The following is a 23,880-nucleotide window of genomic DNA, read 5'->3' as shown; positions in this document are numbered from 1 at the left end:
ACGGCTTTGAATGCCTGGAGGACACCCAAAGGTACTAGTTAAGCGGCTCAAATGGGCAACCCGCCGATTTCGTTGGAAAATCCTGCATCTTATAGGAATAAAATATGTCACGGCTATATTCTAGAATAGATATAAAAGTTATGCGGCAATTGTATACCTCTGAAATCACCACTGATATCTCAGAAACGCAGCCAACTCCCACAGCAAGAGAAGTTTCTTAAGAATTTATTTGCATTCCATTATCAAGCTAAAGTTTTAAGGTTACTCACCAAAGACCAAAATTTAAAACATAAATATAAAGATTTGTAGATACCAGAGAAAATACTTAGCAAGCAAAATAGGAGATCCAAACTCTCACTGAGTGAGCACAGCATTATATTTTTTTTGTTTCCTGCTTTAAGACTCTAGCTTACCATTCGTCCATTTATGCTACACTTTATATTTGCAGAGACCAGCTGACAGGGCAAGCAACACAATTTTACACAACCAGCCAACTTGAATGCAACAGTGATACCTTAAGATGTGTGTTTTCAATACACAAGACACAGTAGGAAAATACATTTACAAAAGTTCAGTAGTACGTAAAGTTATTTGTAACATAAATGTTGCTGCTTATTGTCTCTTGCAGTTTCTCCACATACATTAGTGAATTTTCCCAATAAGTATTGTAATTAATCATTTCAGCATCATAATTACCACACAAATATTTTATTGGTAAGAGCCACTGAATAGCATACAGAGTTAGATTTTGGCTTGTTAAAGATTTAAATATCTCCCGTCGGCTGCGGCTGCCATGTCTGCAACTATTCTTTGCTACCACTGAGCAAAAAATATTCTGTAACGGCATATCAGGAAGTCAAATCAGTGCTTTACTTCAGTCCATCTTCTTTTCTTCCAGCATTAAGTGGAGAAACTTAATTATGCTCAGTTAACTGAGCACAACATGGCGGTCAAACACAGATTTGCGCTGTTCTTGGACTTGGAGTTTCCAGCGTTGCTGGGCATACTCCACTTTGTTCAGCACGTTGGCACGACTTCGGGAACGAGCCAGCACATCATGAGCATTTGCAAAAGGCTGGTGATCCTGAAATTGAAGGAAAGAAATTATTATGATGGGAATGTTATAGCTGAATACAACACTTTTGACAATAGAAAAAGACTGGCTCATGAAAAATCATTCCCACTAGTGGAACAAGACTTCCTTGCCTCCTTTATAAATGACTTCGATGAAGGAAGAGGGGATGCTCATTACATTGGCAAATGATATTAAATTGGGAGGAGTAGCAAATACAGCATAAGACGAAATCAAGATACAGGATGATCTCGATAGGCTGGAAAACTGGGCTAACACTAACAAAACGTAAAGTTCTGCATTTAGGTAGGAAAAATCATAACTAAATGCAGAACTTTAATATAATTATAGAATGGAGGAGACTTGTCTTGGCAGTAGTACATGTGAAATGGATCTATGAATTTTAGTACACCATACCCTGAACATGAATCAGCAGTGTGATGTAGCAGCTAAAAAGGCAAATGCAATTTTGGGATGTATTTGCAGAAGCATAGTGTCCAGATCACATGAACTGATAGTATCACATTACTCTGCTCTGGTTGTGTTCAGTTTTGGGCACTGCAGTTTAAGAAGATGTAGACAAGCTGGAACGTATCCAGAGGAGGGCAAGGAAGATGGTGAGGGGTCTGGAGAGAAGTCCTTTGAGGAAAGGTTGAAGGAGCTCAGTATGTTTATCCTGGAGAGGAGATGATAGAGAGATGATACGATAGCCGTATTCAAGTATTTGAAGGGCTGTTATAGAGGATGGTGCCGAGTTTTTTCTGTTGCCCCAGAAGATCGGACTAGAACCAACAGGTTGAAATTAAATCAAAAGAGTTTTTCGCTAAACATTAGAAAGAACCTCCTGACAGAGCGGTTCCTCAGTGAAACAGGCTTCCTCAGGAGGTGGTGGGCTCGCCTTCTTTGGAGGGTTTTAAGGAGAGGCTAGATGGCCATCCAAACCACCTCTGTTAGTCTCTTGCCATGAAAACCCCAAAAGGGGTCGCCATAAGTCAGCTGCGACTTGACGGCACTTTACACACACACACACAGAGGGCCATCAGTCAGCAACGCTGATTCTGTGAACTTAGGCAAATCATGAGAGGGAGGGCAGGAAGGGATGAGTCAGTGCTCGGCTCTCATGCCCCTTTCTTACATGCCCAGAGTAATGCCAATCTTCACTTTGGGGTCAGGAAGCAATTTTCCTCCAGACCAGATCAGCTACAGATCCTGGAGGTTTTTTGCCTTCCTCTGGGCATAGAGCAGGGGCCACTGGGGGAGTGGGGAGAAGGTAGTTGTGAATTACCTGTGTTGTGCAGGGGTTGGACTAGATGACCCTTTAGGTCCCTTCCTGCTCTATGTTTCCTCCTGCTTCAACTCAAAACAGTGCTTATGGGGGACAAGGTACTCTCAGGAACATGAGGGTAAATTGGGAGTCTTCAGTGGGAGAAGGGAATTGCCAAAACAAGCTTCCCCTTTCATAAGCAGAAATTTACGTTGGGGTCTAAGCTATTACTAGGAACATTTGTGTGTGTGTGTGTGTGTAAAGTGTTAAGTCACAGCTGACTTACGGTGACCCCATAGGGTTTTCAAGGCAAGAGACTAACAGAGGTGATTTGCCATTAACTTCTGCATAGACCCTGGTATTCCTTGGTGGTCTCCCATCCAAGTACTACCCAGCGCTAACCCTGCTTAGCTTCTGAGATCTAATGAGATCAGGCTAGCCTGGGCCATCCAGGTCAGGGCAGAAACATCCTAGCCTACCTTATATACAAGAAATGCAAGCAGCTGAGATAGAAGGCATGAATAGGGAGTGAGATATATAGAGCTGTAAAGAGAATGCCTTGCATTTCTTGGACAGAGGAATTTAGAATACTATAAGATTTAAAAATACTGGCAGTTTTATCCTGAAATACAGGATTACATCTTTATGGTTTGGATCCGAAGAACCATGTGTGATGTTCTATGTATGCAACAATACTTCCTTGCCTATTTTTCTAGGCACTTGTACCTCCTGAAAAGTTGTTATCTAAGATTAGGAGACTCTTTGAAACAGCTCATAATGTGGTAGAGGGCTGCAAAATTTGCAACCCCATCAACCATCAAGCAAACGTGTCTTGCTATTTACAAAAGCTGAATCTGACCAGTGAACATACCAAGTTAAGATCACCCATGAGTTTCTTAATGCCAGTCAGATAACTTTCCAAGGCAAGAACAGCAGCTCACTTGATGCTGGACTGGCAAACAATAACAAGTTCTTCCTCATTTGGCATAGTGGTACTCAACATTAGTCTGCTTACACACTGCAGCTCCGTACTGAAGCCTCAGCATCAACACCTATTGTGAAGCTGTTTCAAGTACTCACTCAAAGACAGCACATACCAACACACATGTTTACATTCAATATCTAAAGCTGTTATACCAATACCTTAAAATAAAAAGCAAAAATACAGCTGTTTAGGTGAAGGTCTAATCACAACTGTATGTTTGTTATAATCATTTATGCCATCCTATTTCAAAGCAAGTTAGTGAATGAGCGCAATCCATAAATATTGACATTTGATATCCAGCCTATTGTACAGATTCAAAGACGTTTGGCCACTGTAAAGATGAGGTAAGGGTTGATAAACACTGAGGATTAAATATCCACATGATGAACTGTTTAATGTGTTAACACGTCAAAAGTACGGCCTTGGACGGGGATTGAGAGCAGGATAGAAACCTCAATAAAGAAATAAAATTACTTAGTACTTTTTGCTATAATCGTATTAAAAATAGCACTAAAAACAGAGCACAGGGAATTTGATAGCATCACTGAAGAAATCAAGCCACAGCAGCTTGTAAAATCCACCAGGAATGTGTCCTCCCCAAACCTCTATGGAACAAACCCTGAGCAACAGCACATTTGGACTTCCATAGACATTCCCAAGGAAACTTCGGCCTTTGACTACTTGAGGTACAGATACAGGAATGTGTACACTGAGGACTAGGAAGTTAGTCTTAGATATTTCAGGCCATTCACTCAACTCTTTCTGTACACCTAGTGCAGGTCAAAGTAGAAGGTATGCAAGATACACACTAATGCTACAACTGTATCATCCACATGCAATATTAGATAGTGGGTGCAAAACTCAGCATTTTGAATATCTCCACTTTTGGAGTGAATGCATGTTTTGAAGCTAATTTCTAGTCCTTAGTTCTGTGAAGACTAAATAGGTAAGAATAATAAAAAGTAGATCCATGCAAATTCACATGTTTGATACATTAATGTCACCATTCAGCTTGCTTGCCTTGGTACAGAATTTGTGTCACCTCACTGGTAAGTTTTTTTAATGCCCTCCTCACTGACTTCAGATAGGCAGTCTCTCTACACCTCAAGGGAACAGGCATTTCAGAAGTTAAGACTTCCTTCTGATACACTGCGCTGGAATTTTCTTAATGCAGTTATGCAATATGCACTGAATAAAGTTACTGTACTCAAGGGTTTGAGTTGCTGTCACATATAAAGGATGCTTCAAATCCTTGAGTATGCTGTAAGTATGCTCCTACTATGTAATTTCTGCAATGTTTAATATATCATGTTTAAATGCTTATGATCTATTTCAGTTCTGTTTCAGATTTCTGCATTCCAAATCCTATTGTATTGATTATCGGACGCCCCATCCTGTTGACTGTACTAACTTACACTATGTAACTCACCTTAAGTCAGAAAGACAGACTATATACAACATAAACAAATAGATGAGTACCTAACCTTTCCTCTGGGTTCTGTTTTCAGAAGAACATACACAACCCTCCCTGAATTCCAAATTGCATCCTCAGTTGTCAAGTTGCTGGTTGAAAAACCGTAACCAACACCACAAGCATGAATTAATAAAATCATGAATTGTATAAAGACCTTACCCCAATGTCTTCATCACTTTGTATTAGCTGTGAATGACCAAACAGGCGTCTCTTCAGAATAGGTTCTACCAACGTGAGATATACCATGTACAGCAAAAGGAGACCCAAAATGGACAGATAGATTATGATGGTAACCTATACAAAGACAAACAGCATTTCAGTTCAGGTCAACTGAGAACTCATTCACTAGTAGAAATGCAGGCTGGTCAGCTTTAGGCATTCCTTTCCCATCAACAAACCCAAATTTAAAGAACAGAGCACATACAAAGAACTATACCTGAGAAGCAAGAGGGGTTTTGTTTTCTTTCTGCACATAACTGCGCTGAGAGGTGCCCCATCCCCCTGTGCCAGCACTGAGGCAGCGCCCATCCCATTCCCACCTGGCCATACAGCCAATAAGAGATTGGCTCAGGCAAACTTCCTTCATCAATAGGGTTTGTAAGCTACTCATACATTTAGCATGAGCAATGGAAGATAAATAAACATCATGCTTTCCTAAAGAAGATAAAAGAGGAGGCTAAAACTACTTTTTCCTCAGTAATAGATTAATTCTTTTGCTGGTTCATCTTATTGAATCTTATTGTGGCAATAGAAATCATATTTCAATAGCTATATGTCCTCAAAAACATTAAACACCAGTCAGTGCTAGGAGAAATGGCTACCAGATAAGACAATTAACACAACAAATCTGAGAACCAAACTACATGAGCTGTTTTGACAAGTTGGGTCCAGGGACTAGCTTTCCCTGCAGCTACACCGCAGTTGCAGGGAAACCTAGTCCCTGACCGGACTTGCTGGAAAACATCTCATGCAGCTTGGCCCTGAGTGCATGTAGCAAACAGCTTCCAGAAAAGGTCTTAATGTGAATCTGCCAGACAGTTAAGGGCTGCGTAGCATATTATGAAGCAAACCCATATTTGTCCGTAAGTGTCCAATCACCAAGAAGCTGCATACAATCCTAGCTTCCTTATGAACTTACTTGTAGAACACACACACACACTTGCAAAATATGTGTGTGGTCTATATTCTGTTGGCACATACAGATAGCATTTTACAAGCACAGCTTGCAGTGGAATGTGTGACATGGGCCCAATGAGAACTGAACTACGGCTTAAACTGCTGCAGTCCTAGTGGAACTACACCAAAGTAAAGTCTTGTTTAACCTCAAGAAACAGCACAAATAAAATTAAGTGGAAACAGTGAGAGCTGCGATAAACAAGTAGATCAGTCAACCGGAACATCCTGTATCAGAAAAGCACATGCCACAACCCAAACATGATTTGAATAGCACCCATTCAAACACAACTGTTCACCTCCCCCAAAAATCCAGCGTCAACACAACAAAAAAGGTACTCCAATTAAGCTTTCACTTCATGCCTTCAGCATAGTAACATGTGAAGCAATTCATGACCTGAACCCAAACACAGCGATTAGAAGTTGGATCAGATTTTATAAATCTTCATTTGTAGCCATCTTATTACATCAGCATCTTCATTGGCACTTTTATTGCCTTTCTGGATTTATCAAAGGTTATTGTGCAAGCTGATAGTTTCCAGTCCCTATAGGACCAAAGTGTCCTCTATCCTATCCCATCCCCGAAGCATACACTAACAAAATGTATGAGGATCCACTGACAATTCTTTTGGTTGACAATCAAGCAGATCTGCAAATAAATGGATTAAGAAATATGACATGGAGCCCCAATTCCATCTCACAGGTTGGATAAGCAAAAGCGTCACTATACTGGTTTGCAAAATAATATGGCAGCAGCAAGGTACTCTCTCACTGATTCCATTTGGTATTCTTAGTTTTTCAAATAACTGAAAATATTCTTTCACATCAGATGCTCACGTAACATTTATGACCACAAATTCAAACCAATTATTACCAAACTATACAGCTAATGCATGCATTAAGGCAAAAGTAGGGACATTACTAAAAAGAATCTGAAAAATCCCCCCCCCCAACGAAGCTGCACGCAAAACGCATAGGGGTTGTTAAAATTATTAAAGAATTCGTTTCCCTCTGCACCACTGTTTCCTTGCCTTCGTTTTGCCTTGGCGCGGCCCCCTTCTTTTCTTCAAGCTATACAGGTGACACACAAGTCAATTCACAGTCTATTACTGTGTGTGATCAAGTACATATTTTATGAAGCCTACAGTGTTACTATGTGACATTTGTTATGGTGCAATTTGTTAGCAAGACTAAGAGTGAGGTCTGCCAGCAAGTGATGAAGCTAAGGTAAAGGGCAGAGCTAGCAACATTCTCCTGTTGGTTTCCTGCTTTACCTGAAAACATCTCCAAACAGGAAGAACTGGTCAGCATGCCTATTTAGCCAAACCACATTTAAAACCATATTACTTTTGTTTAGCAGTTGCCATTACTTTATTTCTCTTTTAAGTTTGTGGTTGTAGGCTGACGCTAGTGTTCTAGAACAAAGCCAAAGAACTGTTCAGTTTATTATTCACATTTATATAAAAACTCTTCCCCAAACAAGCAGAAGATCTAGGGTGAAGGACACATGGACCCAGAGAATTTTTTAAAGTTGAGAACTGCACACAGCTTGCCACCCGCAGCCTCGGAAAAAAAACCCCTCTTCCAATTATACTGGGGACAGGGTAAAAATGATCCAAACACATTAAAAAACCTCTAGTGCAGGGACAGGGGATTCTAACAGAGCCATTGACCTCATTAAAGTTGAGTAATATGGAGCTGCAGAAGACTGAAATACAAAGTTTTATTGTTTCCCCCCTACTTTTCCATGTCTCCCATTTTGTCATGAAAGGTTTTAAGCATTGCTGAAAGGCTTGGGACTGGCATACCCGAAGGACTGCGCACTCCCATGTGAACCTACCTATCCACTAAAGTCCTCTTTGGAAGCCCTGCTTTGGGTAGCCATGCTATCTGAGGCTAGACAGGTGGCAACCCCAGCACAGGCCTTCTTGGTCATGGCACTGAATCTTTTGAATGCCCTCCCCAGGGAGATCCATCGGTTTCCCTCTATCATTTTTTTTAATGCCAGCAGATGAAGAGTTCTTTGTTTTGTTTGGTATTGCTTCACTGACTGTTATTGGCCCTCCTCCCTGGTTGTGTTCCTATTTGTGTTCATATGTTTCACTGAACTGAAATGATTTATATAAACTTGATTGTTAATGCTGTTTTGATGTCTCAAATGTTTTAGTGTTGAAATATTTTAATGTTTTTCATGCTGGGCCCCTATTTGTGTTGAGAGGCAGCACAGAAATGCTTTAAATAAATTACATTTAAAATACTCAGTACGTTAAGTTGTTTTTGTAATCAAAAGAAGCATCAAACCTGTTTTAATAAAATTAATTATGCCCTCATGGAAATCTAAACGACTAGCTACTCATCACTTAAGAGCTTTATTTGGTATTTGGTAATAAAATTAATTATCAAGAGATAGTTTCGTGTTTTAGAAATGTTTGATTGGTGAACGAACAAATCATTTTTACTGCTCAAACAGCCAACCCTATTAAGTAGTGTTTTACACAAAACATCTCTCTTGTTAAGAGAGATGACTATGGATTCCTTATTCAGAGAGAATACCCATGAGAACTGATATTTAACGATGCAAGAAGATGACTCCACTTAACATATTAAATATAGAACAAAATGGAAACTTATCCAGGTACATTCCATTACTCTGGCATCTAGGTAGCTTTCACAGGTTAATTTCTTTACAGGCATAATGGCGGGAGATGAGTTTTATCTGGAAATATTTATGAAGCTTACAGAGGTTCTACTACACACCAGCCATGTTATTTTGTTAGGACTCGCAACAGAAGAGATTGTTAGTAAAAGCCATAAGAGTAAGCAAGCATTAACTGACTAAGTTTTTTTAAAAAAATAGTTGCGTAATATTACTTTAATTGTGACGGAGCTCCTTTCTTCATATTTGCATTCACAGCGTAAGCAATATGCTTCCACATCTGGCCCAGGAACAGGCATAGGCTCCACAACATGAAGACAATCACTGGGTACATAGGAAAAGGCACTTAGTGTAAGTTTAGGTAATTGTATGTCACTGAAAAGAAGTATATACCAATAAGAATGCATGCTGAATGTACAAAGGACTAATCAATTATTCATATTTTTGGAACCTGGAAATACTTGACATTTAAACCCACCTAATGATCTATTTTAAATATTTAATTTGCTGCACTAATACAGCCACTTGTGATTAATTGGCTGCCAATAAATGCACTGATTTTAGTACAAATGCCAGAACTGGAGATATGGATATTGCCTGACCTTTAAACCTCATCCGGTTCCAACAAGCCCAGCCCCAAACCCAAGCTTCAATACACTCATTACCAATACAATTCAATGGAAAACAGTGGCCATGGTGTTTGGAAGTGTAGGTGTCAAGCAATGTGACTAAGAGGCAGCATGGTGTAGTGGTTAACAGCGGTGGTTAGAGAGCAAAGGACTCTAGTCTGGAAAACTGGGTTTGATTCCCCACTCCGCCACATGAGTAGCGGATTCTAATCTGGGAACTGGGTTGGTTTCCCCACTCCCACACATGAAACCAGCTGGGTGACCGTGGGCTAGTCACAGCTCTCTTAGAGCTCTCTCAGCCCCACCTACCTCACAGGGTGTCTGTTGTGGGGAAGGGAAGGTGATTGTAAGCCAATTTGATTCTCCTTAAGTGGTAGAGAAAGTCGACATAAAAACCAACTCTTCTTCTTCTAAGTGCTCAAAAGACACCGTCATACAGGCACCCTCGGCTATAACAACAATCCATCTTTCTCACCAAACAGGTTAGTAGTTCCTTTTCTACCCCACATTAGAAGATACCACAAATTGCTTTTTTCTTTCAGCAGTAATCATGTACGTACTATAATATGCTATTAAAAATTTCAGCACATAGCATGCAGTAACCCAAACATGCATAGATTTGTTTTTAAGTCCCTGGAAACTTTAATTGCAAAAACTGTTAAATCTGAAGGTGGTGACAAAGGAAGAATATTTTCAACAAGCAAATGATCACAGAAAGGTAGGAGTGATTGTTTCAGTTGTCGGTTCTTGTAGATTATCCGGGTTGTGTGACCGTGGTCTTGGTATTTTCTTTCCTGACGTTTCGGCCACAGCTGTGGCAGGCATCTTCAGCGGAGTAACACTGAAGGACAGTGTCTCTCAGTGTCAAGTGTGTAGGAAGAGCAATATATAGTCAAAAGGGGGTTGGGTTTGAGCTGAGTCATTGTCCTGCAAAGTAGTGAATGACTCAGCTCAAACCTAACCCCCTTCTGACTATATATTGCTCTTCCTACACACTTGACACTGAGAGACACTGTCCTTCAGTGTTACTCCTCTGAAGATGCCTGCCACAGCTGTGGGCGAAACGTCAGGAAAGAAAATACCAAGACCACAGTCACACAACCCGGATAATCTACAAGAACTGATGAACTCTGACCGTGAAAGCCTTCGACAATATTTTGTTTCAGTTGTCATCTGTTCTCCTCCTACTTCATGTTGTCACAGTTCTCTCACCATATGCAATCCCAAAAAACCCTTTTTATAGAACTATCATGCCTTTGCCATCTACAAGGTATGAAAAGCACTTTACATTCGTTACAAGGACAGCATGTACCAAGAAAAAACTTAAAGGGACTTGCGCAGTCAGAAGAATTGTCCTAGAGCATTATTTCACATACATACACATGTGCCCTAAGACCCAAAATGGATTTAGTTGCTTAGTAGCCCCCTCTTCAATGCACACCTTAACACAGGGAGATTTATGTTGGTCAGCAAAGCTGAGAGCAATACGACAAAGGAGTTTAGACTGTCAAGAGGCTAAACTCCTAGCAGAGTCACTCAAGGCAGAATGGTCACAGTTGAGTTGCAGTTGCATCCACCCCCTTCAGGAATCAACGGCCACATTAGCTGAAGAGAATGGACAGTTCCAGTGGTGATGGGGGTGGAGAAAACCTTGAAGGGCAGCAGCAGGAATGGAAGGTGACACTGGCGAAGTATCTTTCGTAGACAACGGCAGTGCCACTTCAGCTAACCCTGGTTAGCACTGCACAGAAGAAGGCAATGGTAAACCACTTCTGAACATCTGCTACCTCGAAAACCCTTATGATGAGACAACTCAAAATGAAAAAAGGTATAGTGCTGGAAGACAGAATCCTCAGGTTGGATGGCACTCAATCAGCTACTGGGGAAGAGCTGAGAAGAACTACGACTAGCACTATTCTTAATGACGCAACTGGACTAAAGCCGAAAGGATGTTCAGTTGATGACATGAACGGATACAAAAGGAAAGTCCAAAGCTTTTTGACACATTTAATAGAAACGTGAGAAGTATAAATCATGGTAAGCTCAAAATCATATAACGAGAAATGGAACATTTAAACGTTGCAATCTGGAAATGAGTGAACTAAAATGGAACGGATTAGGACATTTTGTCAGAAAATTACAAAGTATTTTACTCTGGAAATGACAAAGAAAGATGAAATGGAGTTGCTCAAATAATGAGCTGAGATGTAGCACAAGCAGTCAGGGGCTATGATGCAAAGTCTGACCAAATAATATCAGATTTAATGGAAAGCCTATCAATATAATCATCATTCAGGTGAATGCCCCAACTCCCCTCCACCCTATAAAAAGCACTACAAAACAGGGGTTTGCATGACTCACTAAAGAAGATAATAATAAAATTTCAAAACAGTAACAATTAATTGCACATCTATTTAAAATCAAATTAAAACTTTTTAGTTGAAATTTATTCAACAAAACTGATGAACTTGATCCAGTGGTAGCAGCTCTTCAAAGTCTGGGGGGAAATTCTGATAGTTTCCACCAAATTTGCCAGCATGGTGCCATAGCTTGATCTACTGATAGATAGATAGTTTATTTATGGCCCTTGGCCAGATAAAACAAGATACATGGACTAAAATGGTCTTACCAACAAAGGTTTACAGTCCGAGTCTTAAGTCACTTAAAAAATTAAAAATAATAAAATAAATAACATCCGAGTTACATCTGCCATTTGGACTAAGAGAGTACTCTGTGGCAACGAATTGTCATTGCAGCCGTACAAAATTTTGCTACCTGAGAGGTGATTGAGGGATTATCTCCTTGTAGGAGCTTTTCTAACTTTTCTCTTTCCCTGACGGGTCCCATTCTCAGTATGAGGGGCTCAATAAACTTAGAGCGGGGTATAGTGTAGTAGTTACAGTTCAGGAGAACATGTTCAGTTGTTTCTAAATCCCCGGATTTACAGGGGCATAGTCTCTCTGCCCTGGGTGCTTGATCTACTGTAAATTAGTGAACACAGTTGAAGGGGTCCCCCTGCTGCCCTCTTGCCTCTTAGTGCCCCCCTAGGTAATCCCACCGCCCCGCAGGGGGTGGTACTGCCCACTTTGGGAACCACTGAGCTACATCAAAAGCTTCCCATCACTACACTAGCGCAAACTCACTACAATGTTGTAGAGAAAAGGAGCCACAACTGGTTCAGAACTCAACTTCAGTCAACATATGAATTGCCCTACAATTTGAAAGAGTTTTCCAAATTCATACAGAACAAAATTTGGCTAACATATGGGCCTGCATAGCAATATTTATTTAAAATATTGATACATCTGCCTTCCTCCCAGGTGTCCCAGGGCTCAAGTTAGGTCACAACAATGTTTTGTTGTTTTTACAAACATCAACCCAGCCCATTAAAGCCAGGCTAAAATCAGCTCTCTGGAACAGCTCTATTTTGCAACCTTGCCAGAAAGCCAGTAGGATAGGAGCCCTAGGAATTCCACTGGATGCTTCCAGAAGACTATTCTGGAGGCACAGAGCAGCCACTGAAAAAGACTAAGCCTATACAATGGAAGAACATGCCTTCCATAATGGAGGTACTGATAATAGACCTTGGTGGGAAGAGTGGAGCTGCTGCACAGAAACACACAGGGAGAGATGGTCCTTCAAGTACGTGGGCTCCAAGTCATGAGGGGCTTTAAAAGTGAGCACCAACAACCTTGAATTGGACCCAGAAATTAATCAGCAGCCAGTGAAGAGACTTCAGAATAGGGGTGACATGTTCACGTCAGCTAGCCCCAGATAAGATGCAGCATTTTGCATCAGCTGCAGCTTCTTGTGCATCTTCCAACTAAATGTCAGCCAGAATATTGGCATCTGAGCTTTGTCCAATTACCGTAAATAGACTGTAACTGCATAAATGCAAGCACTTCAAAAGAAATGGTTTGTGGGCTGAACCATCTTATTTTTTGTCTTTACATGTTGGGCTGTCCTCCAACTATCAAACTTCCAACTTGCCCCTACAAATCAGGGGACTTAGAAACTATTGAGCCTGCTCTCCTGAACTGCAATTTTTATACATTACCCCGTTTGAAGTTTATTGAGCCCCTCATATCAAGAATGGGACCTGACAGGGCAGGAGAAAGGATTGAGATGCTCCTACAAGGGGATAATCCCTCAATCACTCTTCAGGTTGCGAAATTATGCATGGCAGCAATGAAGATTTGACACCATAGAACAGCCTCTTTGCTCAATTGACAGATGTGTCTCGGTTGTAATTTTCTTTTTAAGTGTTATAAGACTCAGACTGTATTCTTTGCTTGTAAGAATTTATGAGTCCATGTTTCGTGCTTTATCTTGTTTTATCTGGCTAAGGGCCGTAAATAAATTTTCTATCTATCAAACTTCCAAAATTCACATTTGCATCTACTCAGCTTCCTAGCTGAACATATTAAGGGGCAACTTCCCCATTCATTTCTAGCATCCACAAGAATACATCTGAAGAATGAATTAATAAAGCACCAAGGTAAAAGTAGTCCCCTGTGCAAACACCGGGTCATTCCTGACCCATGGGGTGACATCACATCCCAACGTTTACTAGGCAGACTTTGTTTTTACGGGGTGGTTTGCCAGTGCCTTCCCCAGTCATCTTCCCTTTACCCCCAGCAAGCTGGGTACTCATTTTACCGACCTCGGAAGGATGGAAGGCTGAGTCAACCTTGAGCAGGCTACCTGAAACCAACTTCCATTGGGATAGAACTCAGGTCGTGAGCAGAGCTTGGACTGCAGTTCTGCAGCTTACCACTCTGTGCCACAGGGCTCCTAATAAAGCACCAACACTAACTTAATAAAATTACAAATTAGAATGACATATATACTCACCAGTCTTTCTGTGAAATATTTTTGTTGAAAATGTTGCCAGCGTGGTCTTTGTAAGGAGGACAGATGCATGTGCATCGGACATCCTCAGAATTCTGAAAAATAAATACACTTAAAATAAATGTACATGTAATAACCATGCCACTCCCCTTGGACATTCCTATTTGAAGTTCTTGCAATGGCATATTAATACAAAATCCACACACCCCAGGTTATGTACTTTATTAAGCTTTTAAGCACCTTTAACAGGGTAAACTTTTTCCAAGAGTTATCTCCACAAAACACACAACCTGTCAGAAGCAAAGAGCCATATTTTAACAGCTTTCTAGTGTTTTCCAGCCTTGTTCCACAAATGTTAGAAATCCAGGGTTCCATCATTCACAGAAGCAAAATTCCATTTTGTGATCTCAAAAATGAAGTAAAATCCAGAAGTCTTAATATTTCAAGTGCATAACTTATCAATATTATACATATAGAATCATAGAAACATGGAGTTGGAAAGGACCCCGAGGGTCATCTAGTCCAACTCTCTGCACAATGCAAGCAATTCACAACTACCTCCCCACACACACACACCCAGTGACCCCTGCTCCACGCCCAGAAGATGACAAAAAACCCTCCAGGATCCCTGGCCAATCTGGCCTGTAAAAGCAACTCTATATCCACATTTTAGGAAGGTTACAGCAAATATATTCTTCTGCTACATACTACAACTCATTCATGCTTACGCTCATTCACAACCAGTCAAGCATGTTCTCAGTTTAAAGGAACTTAACTCTCATATGTACAAGTGTCTAAAGACTAGATGGCATAATGAATAAGGGACAACATAGGACAGCAACCAGGAACTGAGAGCAGTTTGGTGCAGCAACAATGTACTGAATGCCAGTTCATGAAAATCCATAGAAGGGTACAAGTTAACTAATTACACTCAACCTACAATTCCTTCTATAAAATGTATTTATGATTACAAGCTGAAGTCACAACAGTTGCATCTCAGTACTTTAGATACCAGGAAGTTTCAAGGACACGTTGCCCGTTCAAAAAGAAGAGAGGTAAAAATATTAGGCTAGTATTGGGGTAAGCTGCAGTTTGATCCCAACAGAAGTTGGTTTCAGGTGTCCGGCTGAAGGGTGACTCAGCCTTCCACCCTTCCGAGGTTGGTGAAATGAGTACCCGACTTGCTGGGGGTAAAGGGAAGATGACTGGGGAAGGCACTGGCAAAACACCCCTTAAACAAAGTCTGCCTAGTAAACGTCAGGACGTGATGTCACCCCCATGGGTCAGGAATGACCCTGTGCTTGCACGGGGGACCTTTACCTTTTCATTGGGGATGCGTGTGTGTGTACAGTGCCATCAAGTCGCAGCCGACTTATGGCGATCCTTTTTTGGGGCAAGAGACTAACAGAGGTGGTTTGCCAGTGGCTTCCTCGGCACAGCAACCCTAGTATTCCTTGGTGGTCTCCCATCCAAATACTAACCAGGGCACAAGTTGTTATACTAGGATGTATATGTCTCCCATATAAAATGTGTGTGCAATTATCAACCTGATGAAACAAGTGTTTTACATGGTTTCAACTGACCACTGAGGAAGGCCAAATAGGCCGAAACGCATCTGGCATGTGGTTACAATATAACAACTTTTTGTGTGTGTGAAGTGCTGTCAAGTCGCAGCCGACTTATGCCGACCCCTTTTGGGGGTTTTCATGGCAAGAGACTAACAGAGGTGGTTTGCCAGTGCCTTCCTTGGCACAGCAACCCTGGTATTCCTTGGTGGTCTCCCATCCAAATACTAACCAGGGCTGACCCTGCTTAGCTTCTGAGATCTGAGATCAGGCTAGCCCGGGCCATCCAGGTCAGGGCATACTTGGGCTCAAATCCCACCGTGCCACAAAGATCAACATCCCCAGCCTAGTCTTCCTCACGGTGTTGTTCCGAGGGAGGAAAGACACATGCATGACATCCATAGCTCCTTAGAGAAAAAGAGCAAGAGTCCAGTAGCACCTTAAAGACTTAACAAAAATATTTTCTGGCAGGGTATGAGCTTTCATGAGCCACAGCTCATGATGTGGCTCACGAAAGCTCATACTTTGCCAGAAAATATTTTTGTTAAGTCTTTAAGGTGCTGCTGGACTCTTGCTCTTTTCTACTACTGCAGACAGACTAAAGGCTCACGAAAGCTCATACCCTGCCAGAAAATATTTTTGTTAGTCTTTAAGGTGTAACTGGACTCTTGCCCTTTTCTACTCCTGCAGACAGACTAAAGGCTCACGAAAGCTCATACCCTGCCAGAAAATATTTTTGCTAGTCTTTAAGGTGCAACTGGACTCTTGCTCTTTTCTACTCCTGCAGACAGACTAAAGGCTCATGAAAGCTCATACCCTGCCAGAAAATATTTTTGTTAGTCTTTAGGGTGCAACTGGACTCTTGCTCTTTTCTACTCCTGCAGACAGACTAAAGGCTCACGAAAGCTCATACCCTGCCAGAAAATATTTTTGTTAGTCTTTAGGGTGCAACTGGACTCTTGCTCTTTTCTACTCCTGCAGACAGACTAAAGGCTCATGAAAGCTCATACCCTGCCAGAAAATATTTTTGTTAGTCTTTAGGGTGCAACTGGACTCTTGCTCTTTTCTACTACTGCAGACAGACTAAAGGCTCACGAAAGCTCATACCCTGCCAGAAAATATTTTTGTTAGTCTTTAAGGTGCAACTGGACTCTTGCTCTTTTCTACTCGTGCAGACAGACTAAAGGCTCACGAAAGCTCATACCCTGCCAGAAAATATTTTTGTTAGTCTTTAAGGTGCAACTGGACGCTTGCTCTTTTCTACTCCTGCAGACAGACGAAAGGCTCACGAAAGCTCACACCCTGCCAGAAAATATTTCTGTTAGTCTTTAGGGTGCAACTGGACTCTTGCTCTTTTCTACTCCTGCAGACAGACGAAAGGCTCACGAAAGCTCACACCCTGCCAGAAAATATTTCTGTTAGTCTTTAAGGTGCTGCTGGACTCTTGCTCTTTTCTACTACTGCAGACAGACTAAAGGCTCACGAAAGCTCATACCCTGCCAGAAAATATTTTTGTTAGTCTTTAAGGTGCAACTGGACTCTTGCTCTTTTCTACTCCTGCAGACAGACTAAAGGATCACGAAAGCTCATACCCTGCCAGAAAATATTTTTGTTAGTCTTTAAGGTGTAACTGGACTCTTGCCCTTTTCTACTCCTGCAGACAGACTAAAGGCTCACGAAAGCTCATACCCTGCCAGAAAATATTTTTGTTAGTCTTTAAGGTGCAACTGGACTCTTGCTCTTTTCTACTCCTGCAGACAGACTAAAGGCTCATGAAAGCTCATACCCTGCCAGAAAATATTTTTGTTAGTCTTTAGGGTGCAACTGGACTCTTGCTCTTTTCTACTACTGCAGACAGACTAAAGGCTCACGAAAGCTCATACCCTGCCAGAAAATATTTTTGTTAGTCTTTAAGGTGCAACTGGACTCTTGCTCTTTTCTACTCCTGCAGACAGACTAAAGGCTCACGAAAGCTCATACCCTGCCAGAAAATATTTTTGTTAGTCTTTAAGGTGCAACTGGACTCTTGCTCTTTTCTACTCCTGCAGACAGACTAAAGGATCACGAAAGCTCATACCCTGCCAGAAAATATTTTTGTTAGTCTTTAAGGTGTAACTGGACTCTTGCCCTTTTCTACTCCTGCAGACAGACTAAAGGCTCACGAAAGCTCATACCCTGCCAGAAAATATTTTTGTTAGTCTTTAAGGTGCAACTGGACTCTTGCTCTTTTCTACTCCTGCAGACAGACTAAAGGATCACGAAAGCTCATACCCTGCCAGAAAATATTTTTGTTAGTCTTTAAGGTGTAACTGGACTCTTGCCCTTTTCTACTCCTGCAGACAGACTAAAGGCTCACGAAAGCTCATACCCTGCCAGAAAATATTTTTGTTAGTCTTTAAGGTGCAACTGGACTCTTGCTCTTTTCTACTCCTGCAGACAGACTAAAGGCTCATGAAAGCTCATACCCTGCCAGAAAATATTTTTGTTAGTCTTTAGGGTGCAACTGGACTCTTGCTCTTTTCTACTACTGCAGACAGACTAAAGGCTCACGAAAGCTCATACCCTGCCAGAAAATATTTTTGTTAGTCTTTAGGGTGCAACTGGACTCTTGCTCTTTTCTACTCCTGCAGACAGACTAAAGGCTCATGAAAGCTCATACCCTGCCAGAAAATATTTTTGTTAGTCTTTAGGGTGCAACTGGACTCTTGCTCTTTTCTACTACTGCAGACAGACTAAAGGCTCACGAAAGCTCATACCCTGCCAGAAAATATTTTTGTTAGTCTTTAAGGTGCAACTGGACTCTTGCTCTTTTCTACTCGTGCAGACAGACTAAAGGCTCACGAAAGCTCATACCCTGCCAGAAAATATTTTTGTTAGTCTTTAAGGTGCAACTGGACGCTTGCTCTTTTCTACTCCTGCAGACAGACGAAAGGCTCACGAAAGCTCACACCCTGCCAGAAAATATTTCTGTTAGTCTTTAGGGTGCAACTGGACTCTTGCTCTTTTCTACTCCTGCAGACAGACGAAAGGCTCACGAAAGCTCACACCCTGCCAGAAAATATTTCTGTTAGTCTTTAAGGTGCTGCTGGACTCTTGCTCTTTTCTACTACTGCAGACAGACTAAAGGCTCACGAAAGCTCATACCCTGCCAGAAAATATTTTTGTTAGTCTTTAAGGTGCAACTGGACTCTTGCTCTTTTCTACTCCTGCAGACAGACTAAAGGATCACGAAAGCTCATACCCTGCCAGAAAATATTTTTGTTAGTCTTTAAGGTGTAACTGGACTCTTGCCCTTTTCTACTCCTGCAGACAGACTAAAGGCTCACGAAAGCTCATACCCTGCCAGAAAATATTTTTGTTAGTCTTTAAGGTGCAACTGGACTCTTGCTCTTTTCTACTCCTGCAGACAGACTAAAGGCTCATGAAAGCTCATACCCTGCCAGAAAATATTTTTGTTAGTCTTTAGGGTGCAACTGGACTCTTGCTCTTTTCTACTACTGCAGACAGACTAAAGGCTCACGAAAGCTCATACCCTGCCAGAAAATATTTTTGTTAGTCTTTAAGGTGCAACTGGACTCTTGCTCTTTTCTACTCCTGCAGACAGACTAAAGGCTCACGAAAGCTCATACCCTGCCAGAAAATATTTTTGTTAGTCTTTAAGGTGCAACTGGACTCTTGCTCTTTTCTACTCCTGCAGACAGACTAAAGGATCACGAAAGCTCATACCCTGCCAGAAAATATTTTTGTTAGTCTTTAAGGTGTAACTGGACTCTTGCCCTTTTCTACTCCTGCAGACAGACTAAAGGCTCACGAAAGCTCATACCCTGCCAGAAAATATTTTTGTTAGTCTTTAAGGTGCAACTGGACTCTTGCTCTTTTCTACTCCTGCAGACAGACTAAAGGATCACGAAAGCTCATACCCTGCCAGAAAATATTTTTGTTAGTCTTTAAGGTGTAACTGGACTCTTGCTCTTTTCTACTCCTGCAGACAGACTAAAGGCTCACGAAAGCTCATACCCTGCCAGAAAATATTTTTGTTAGTCTTTAAGGTGCAACTGGACTCTTGCTCTTTTCTACTCCTGCAGACAGACTAAAGGCTCATGAAAGCTCATACCCTGCCAGAAAATATTTTTGTTAGTCTTTAGGGTGCAACTGGACTCTTGCTCTTTTCTACTACTGCAGACAGACTAAAGGCTCACGAAAGCTCATACCCTGCCAGAAAATATTTTTGTTAGTCTTTAGGGTGCAACTGGACTCTTGCTCTTTTCTACTCCTGCAGACAGACTAAAGGCTCATGAAAGCTCATACCCTGCCAGAAAATATTTTTGTTAGTCTTTAGGGTGCAACTGGACTCTTGCTCTTTTCTACTACTGCAGACAGACTAAAGGCTCACGAAAGCTCATACCCTGCCAGAAAATATTTTTGTTAGTCTTTAAGGTGCAACTGGACTCTTGCTCTTTTCTACTACTGCAGACAGACTAAAGGCTCACGAAAGCTCATACCCTGCCAGAAAATATTTTTGTTAGTCTTTAAGGTGCAACTGGACTCTTGCTCTTTTCTACTCCTGCAGACAGACTAAAGGCTCACGAAAGCTCATACCCTGCCAGAAAATATTTTTGTTAGTCTTTAAGGTGCAACTGGACTCTTGCTCTTTTCTACTCCTGCAGACAGACGAAAGGCTCACGAAAGCTCACACCCTGCCAGAAAATATTTCTGTTAGTCTTTAGGGTGCAACTGGACTCTTGCTCTTTTCTACTCCTGCAGACAGACTAAAGGCTCACGAAAGCTCATACCCTGCCAGAAAATATTTTTGTTAGTCTTTAAGGTGCAACTGGACTCTTGCTCTTTTCTACTCCTGCAGACAGACTAAAGGCTCACGAAAGCTCATACCCTGCCAGAAAATATTTTTGTTAGTCTTTAGGGTGCAACTGGACTCTTGCTCTTTTCTACTCCTGCAGACAGACGAAAGGCTCACAAAAGCTCACACCCTGCCAGAAAATATTTCTGTTAGTCTTTAGGGTGCAACTGGACTCTTGCTCTTTTCTGCTACTGCAGACAGACCCACTGTGAACTATCCACAGAGGAAGAGTCTGATAAAAAAAAAAAATTTAATGCTAGAATGCACCTTGCCACCGTGTTGTGTTTGTGCACGCAGGCGTCTGACAAGCCCCATCGCAACAGACACTTCCGCAAACTCTGCCAGCGCCTTGGCTGAGGCGCTGACCGCCCATCCCCTCGACCGGGTGGTGGGGAAAGTGGTGGGGGAAAGTTGTGGGGAACGTTGTAGGGGAAAGTTGCGGGAACCCCGCCCCCCCAAAAAAGCCCCGGCTCAGGGGCCCCGAAAACGACCCCCCCCCTGCCGCCTTCAGAGACCAAGGGGGCGCAGAGCGAGGGAGCGCTAAGGCGGGCCCGGTTCCGCACGGTGAAGCGAGGAGCTCACCTTGGCCGCCTCGGCTACCTGCCCGGCAAGCACGGCGAGGGCGAGGACCAGCGCCGTGCACAGCCGCGCCGCCGCCATAGCCGACTCCCCAGGCGCGCCAACGTCAACCGCCATCCCCCCCCCCTCCCTCTCTTATCGCCGCCGAGGCGGACCGCGAGCCCCGACCCGCAGAACCGCCGCCATCCCCACTTCCGCCCTCAGCGGCGAGCCCGTCGCCGCGTCACGTGACGCCGCAGGCCTTCCGTTTCGGACCGTTTCCGCCCGCTTTGCGTCGGCTTCCCGAGGCGGGAAGACGTTGCGCGCGCGGCTCGCGTGCGTCTCGTGCGCTTCCGGCCAAAGCTTTAACCCTTTCCTTTTTTTCTTTCTTTGCTTTAACCCTTTCCTTTTTTTCTTTCTTTGCTTTAACCCTTTTTTTCCTTTGCTTTAACCCATTCTTTTTTTCTTTCTTTGCTTTAACCTTTCTTTCTTTCTTTTTTTGCTTTAACCCTTTTCTTTTTTCTTTCTTTGCTTTAACCCTTTCCTTTTTTTCTTTCTTTGCTTTAACCCTTTTTTCCCCTTTGCTTTAACCCTTTTCTTTTTTTCTTTCTTTGCTTTAACCCTTTCCTTTGTTTCTTTCTTTGCTTTAACCCTTTTTCCCCTTTGCTTTAACCCTTTCCTTTTTTTCTTTCTTTGCTTTAACCCTTTCCTTTTTTTTCTTTCTTTGCTTTAACCCTTTCCTTTTTTTTCTTTCTTTGCTTTAACCCTTTTTTTCCTTTGCTTTAACCCATTCTTTTTTTCTTTCTTTGCTTTAACCTTTCTTTCTTTCTTTTTTTGCTTTAACCCTTTTCTTTTTTCTTTCTTTGCTTTAACCCTTTCCTTTTTTTCTTTCTTTGCTTTAACCCCTTTTTCCCCTTTGCTTTAACCCTTTTCTTTTTTTCTTTCTTTGCTTTAACCCTTTCCTTTGTTTCTTTCTTTGCTTTAACCCTTTTTCCCCTTTGCTTTAACCCTTTCCTTTTTTTATTTCTTTGCTGTAACCCTTTCCTTTTTTTCTTTCTTTGCTTTAACCCTTTTTCCCCTTTGCTTTAACCCTTTTCTTTTTTTTCTTTCTTTGCTTTAACCCTTTTTCTTTCTTTCTTTGCTTTAACCCTTTTCTTTTTTTCTTTCTTTGCTTTAACCCTTTCCTTTGTTTCTTTCTTTGCTTTAACCCTTTTCTTTTTTTTCTTTCTTTTTAACTTTTTTTTTTTTGGGGGGTGCTGAATGAAACCTTTAATGGCATAAGTAATATTACAATTGTTACAGAAGGTACATTAAGATAAAAACATAGGCCAGTAAATTCCAAAAAATAGAAATTACAAACTTTGGGCTTTTTGAACTTTCATCCCTTGCACTAGAAAATTGGCAACATCTACAGTAACTTCCGGATCGGAGTCATTTAATAAAAATTGACGTTTTGCTTGGGTAGATAGGTGATATTTGGAAAGAAGCCAAAGGTGCTACTGGACTCTTGCTCTTTTCTACTCCTGCAGACAGACTAAAGGCTCACAAAAGCTCATACCCTGCCAGAAAATATTTTTGTTAGTCTTTTAGGTGGAACTGGACTCTTGCTCTTTTCTACTACTGCAGACAGACTGAAGGCTCACGAAAGCTCATACCCTGCCAGAAAATATTTTTGTTAAGTCTTTAAGGTGCTACTGGACTCTTGCTCTTTTCTACTACTGCAGACAGACTAACACGTTTTGCTTGGGTAGATAGGTGATATTTGGAAAGAAGCCAAAGGTATTTCGAAAGAAGCCAAAGGTATTTCGAAAGAAGCCAATTTTTTAACCATTTCCCACGGGGTGTTTCATATAGAGGGCAGACCAACAGATTATGATCAATTGAGTCCAGGGAATAGGTATCACAGGGACAAGTCCTTTCCTGGATTGGAATTGAGGGGATTGGTCGTTGGGGTAATACCAGAGAGGCTGAAATAAAAGCTTCCAGTTTGCTCAAGCAGGGCTAATTGCCAGGAGAGTGTGACACAGGTGAATGTTTTCTGCGTATGAAGCTGCAGCAATAGGGTTGCCAATCTCCAGGTGTAGTCAACCCGTATGCAGTCACTATGGCTAAATAGCAACATAAATCAATAACACCTTTGTTACTTCACAAAAATCATATAATTCATACTTTTTCTTAATTGTAGCTTCAACGAACGAAAATCATAAAGGACTATAGAAAACAAGTAAGACAGGGATTCGATAGAGTGTCCTGTTTCAAAGTCAATTTTCTTCAGTTGATATATATATATATATTATAGTCCCAAATCATAAGAAAATAATTCTTCTGCTCATCTAAGTATCTTTGTTTTCTTTTGCAGGTTTCTGTTGTCCACTTCACTTTTGTTGAAGATTCTCAGCACTCTGTGCATTCCTTCATTGCAATAAATCTAATTTTCGACTTCTTAGTCACGTCTTACATAGATCCTAGCATATGCTTTACAATCAATGTTTCAACAACATTATGCTGGATCCAGGTGGTAGCTGGAGATCTCCTGCTATTACAAGTGATCTCCAGCCGGATAGAGTTCACCTGGAGAAAATGGCTGCTTTGGCAATTGGACTCTGTGGCACTGAAGTCCCTTCAGATGTTCGTTGCTCGCTGGACCCACACTTTCCGGTTGCGAATCTATGCACCAGCAGTCTCCAATCTCAATTCAAGAAGCATTTGCGTCCCCGCCCCTTGAAACACTACTTTGTAATTGGCTGTAGTGCTTACTGTGAGAGAAAAGCCCCCCCCAAAAACCCAAGTGCCGA

At 41.7% G+C, this 23,880-nt stretch overlaps 1 protein-coding gene across 1 annotated transcript; it reads right to left on the bottom strand.

The window, feature by feature from the left end:
• Positions 1–640: 640 nt before the first annotated feature.
• On the bottom strand, positions 641–21,187 carry TMEM9B (TMEM9 domain family member B). The gene is made up of 5 exons (XM_056851941.1): positions 21,110–21,187; positions 14,108–14,199; positions 8,840–8,948; positions 4,955–5,089; positions 641–1,084 (listed from the first exon to the last, which is right to left on the bottom strand). Exons 1-5 carry the CDS (start codon positions 21,185–21,187, stop codon positions 929–931), a joined length of 570 nt encoding a protein of 189 aa, XP_056707919.1. The 3' UTR covers positions 641–928.
• Between the last annotated feature and the right edge of the window lie 2,693 nt (positions 21,188–23,880).

Source organism: Euleptes europaea, chromosome 6 (assembly GCF_029931775.1).
Source record: "Euleptes europaea isolate rEulEur1 chromosome 6, rEulEur1.hap1, whole genome shotgun sequence".
Classification (NCBI taxonomy): domain Eukaryota; kingdom Metazoa; phylum Chordata; class Lepidosauria; order Squamata; family Sphaerodactylidae; genus Euleptes; species Euleptes europaea.
Note: the sequence above shows the minus strand (reverse complement) of the source record. Positions and strands in the feature narration are given on the sequence as shown.

Coding starts and splice junctions, on each gene's coding strand:
- TMEM9B (XM_056851941.1), bottom strand. CDS start 21,187: ATGGCGGCGGCGCGGCTGTGCACGGCGCTGGTCCTCGCCCTCGCCGTG. Junction 8,949..14,107: donor AATATTTCACAGAAAGACTG/GTGAGTATATAT, acceptor CTATGTACCCAG/TGATTGTCTTCATGTTGTGG. Junction 5,090..8,839: donor GGAGCTCCGTCACAATTAAA/GTAATATTACGC, acceptor GTCTTTGTATAG/GTTACCATCATAATCTATCT.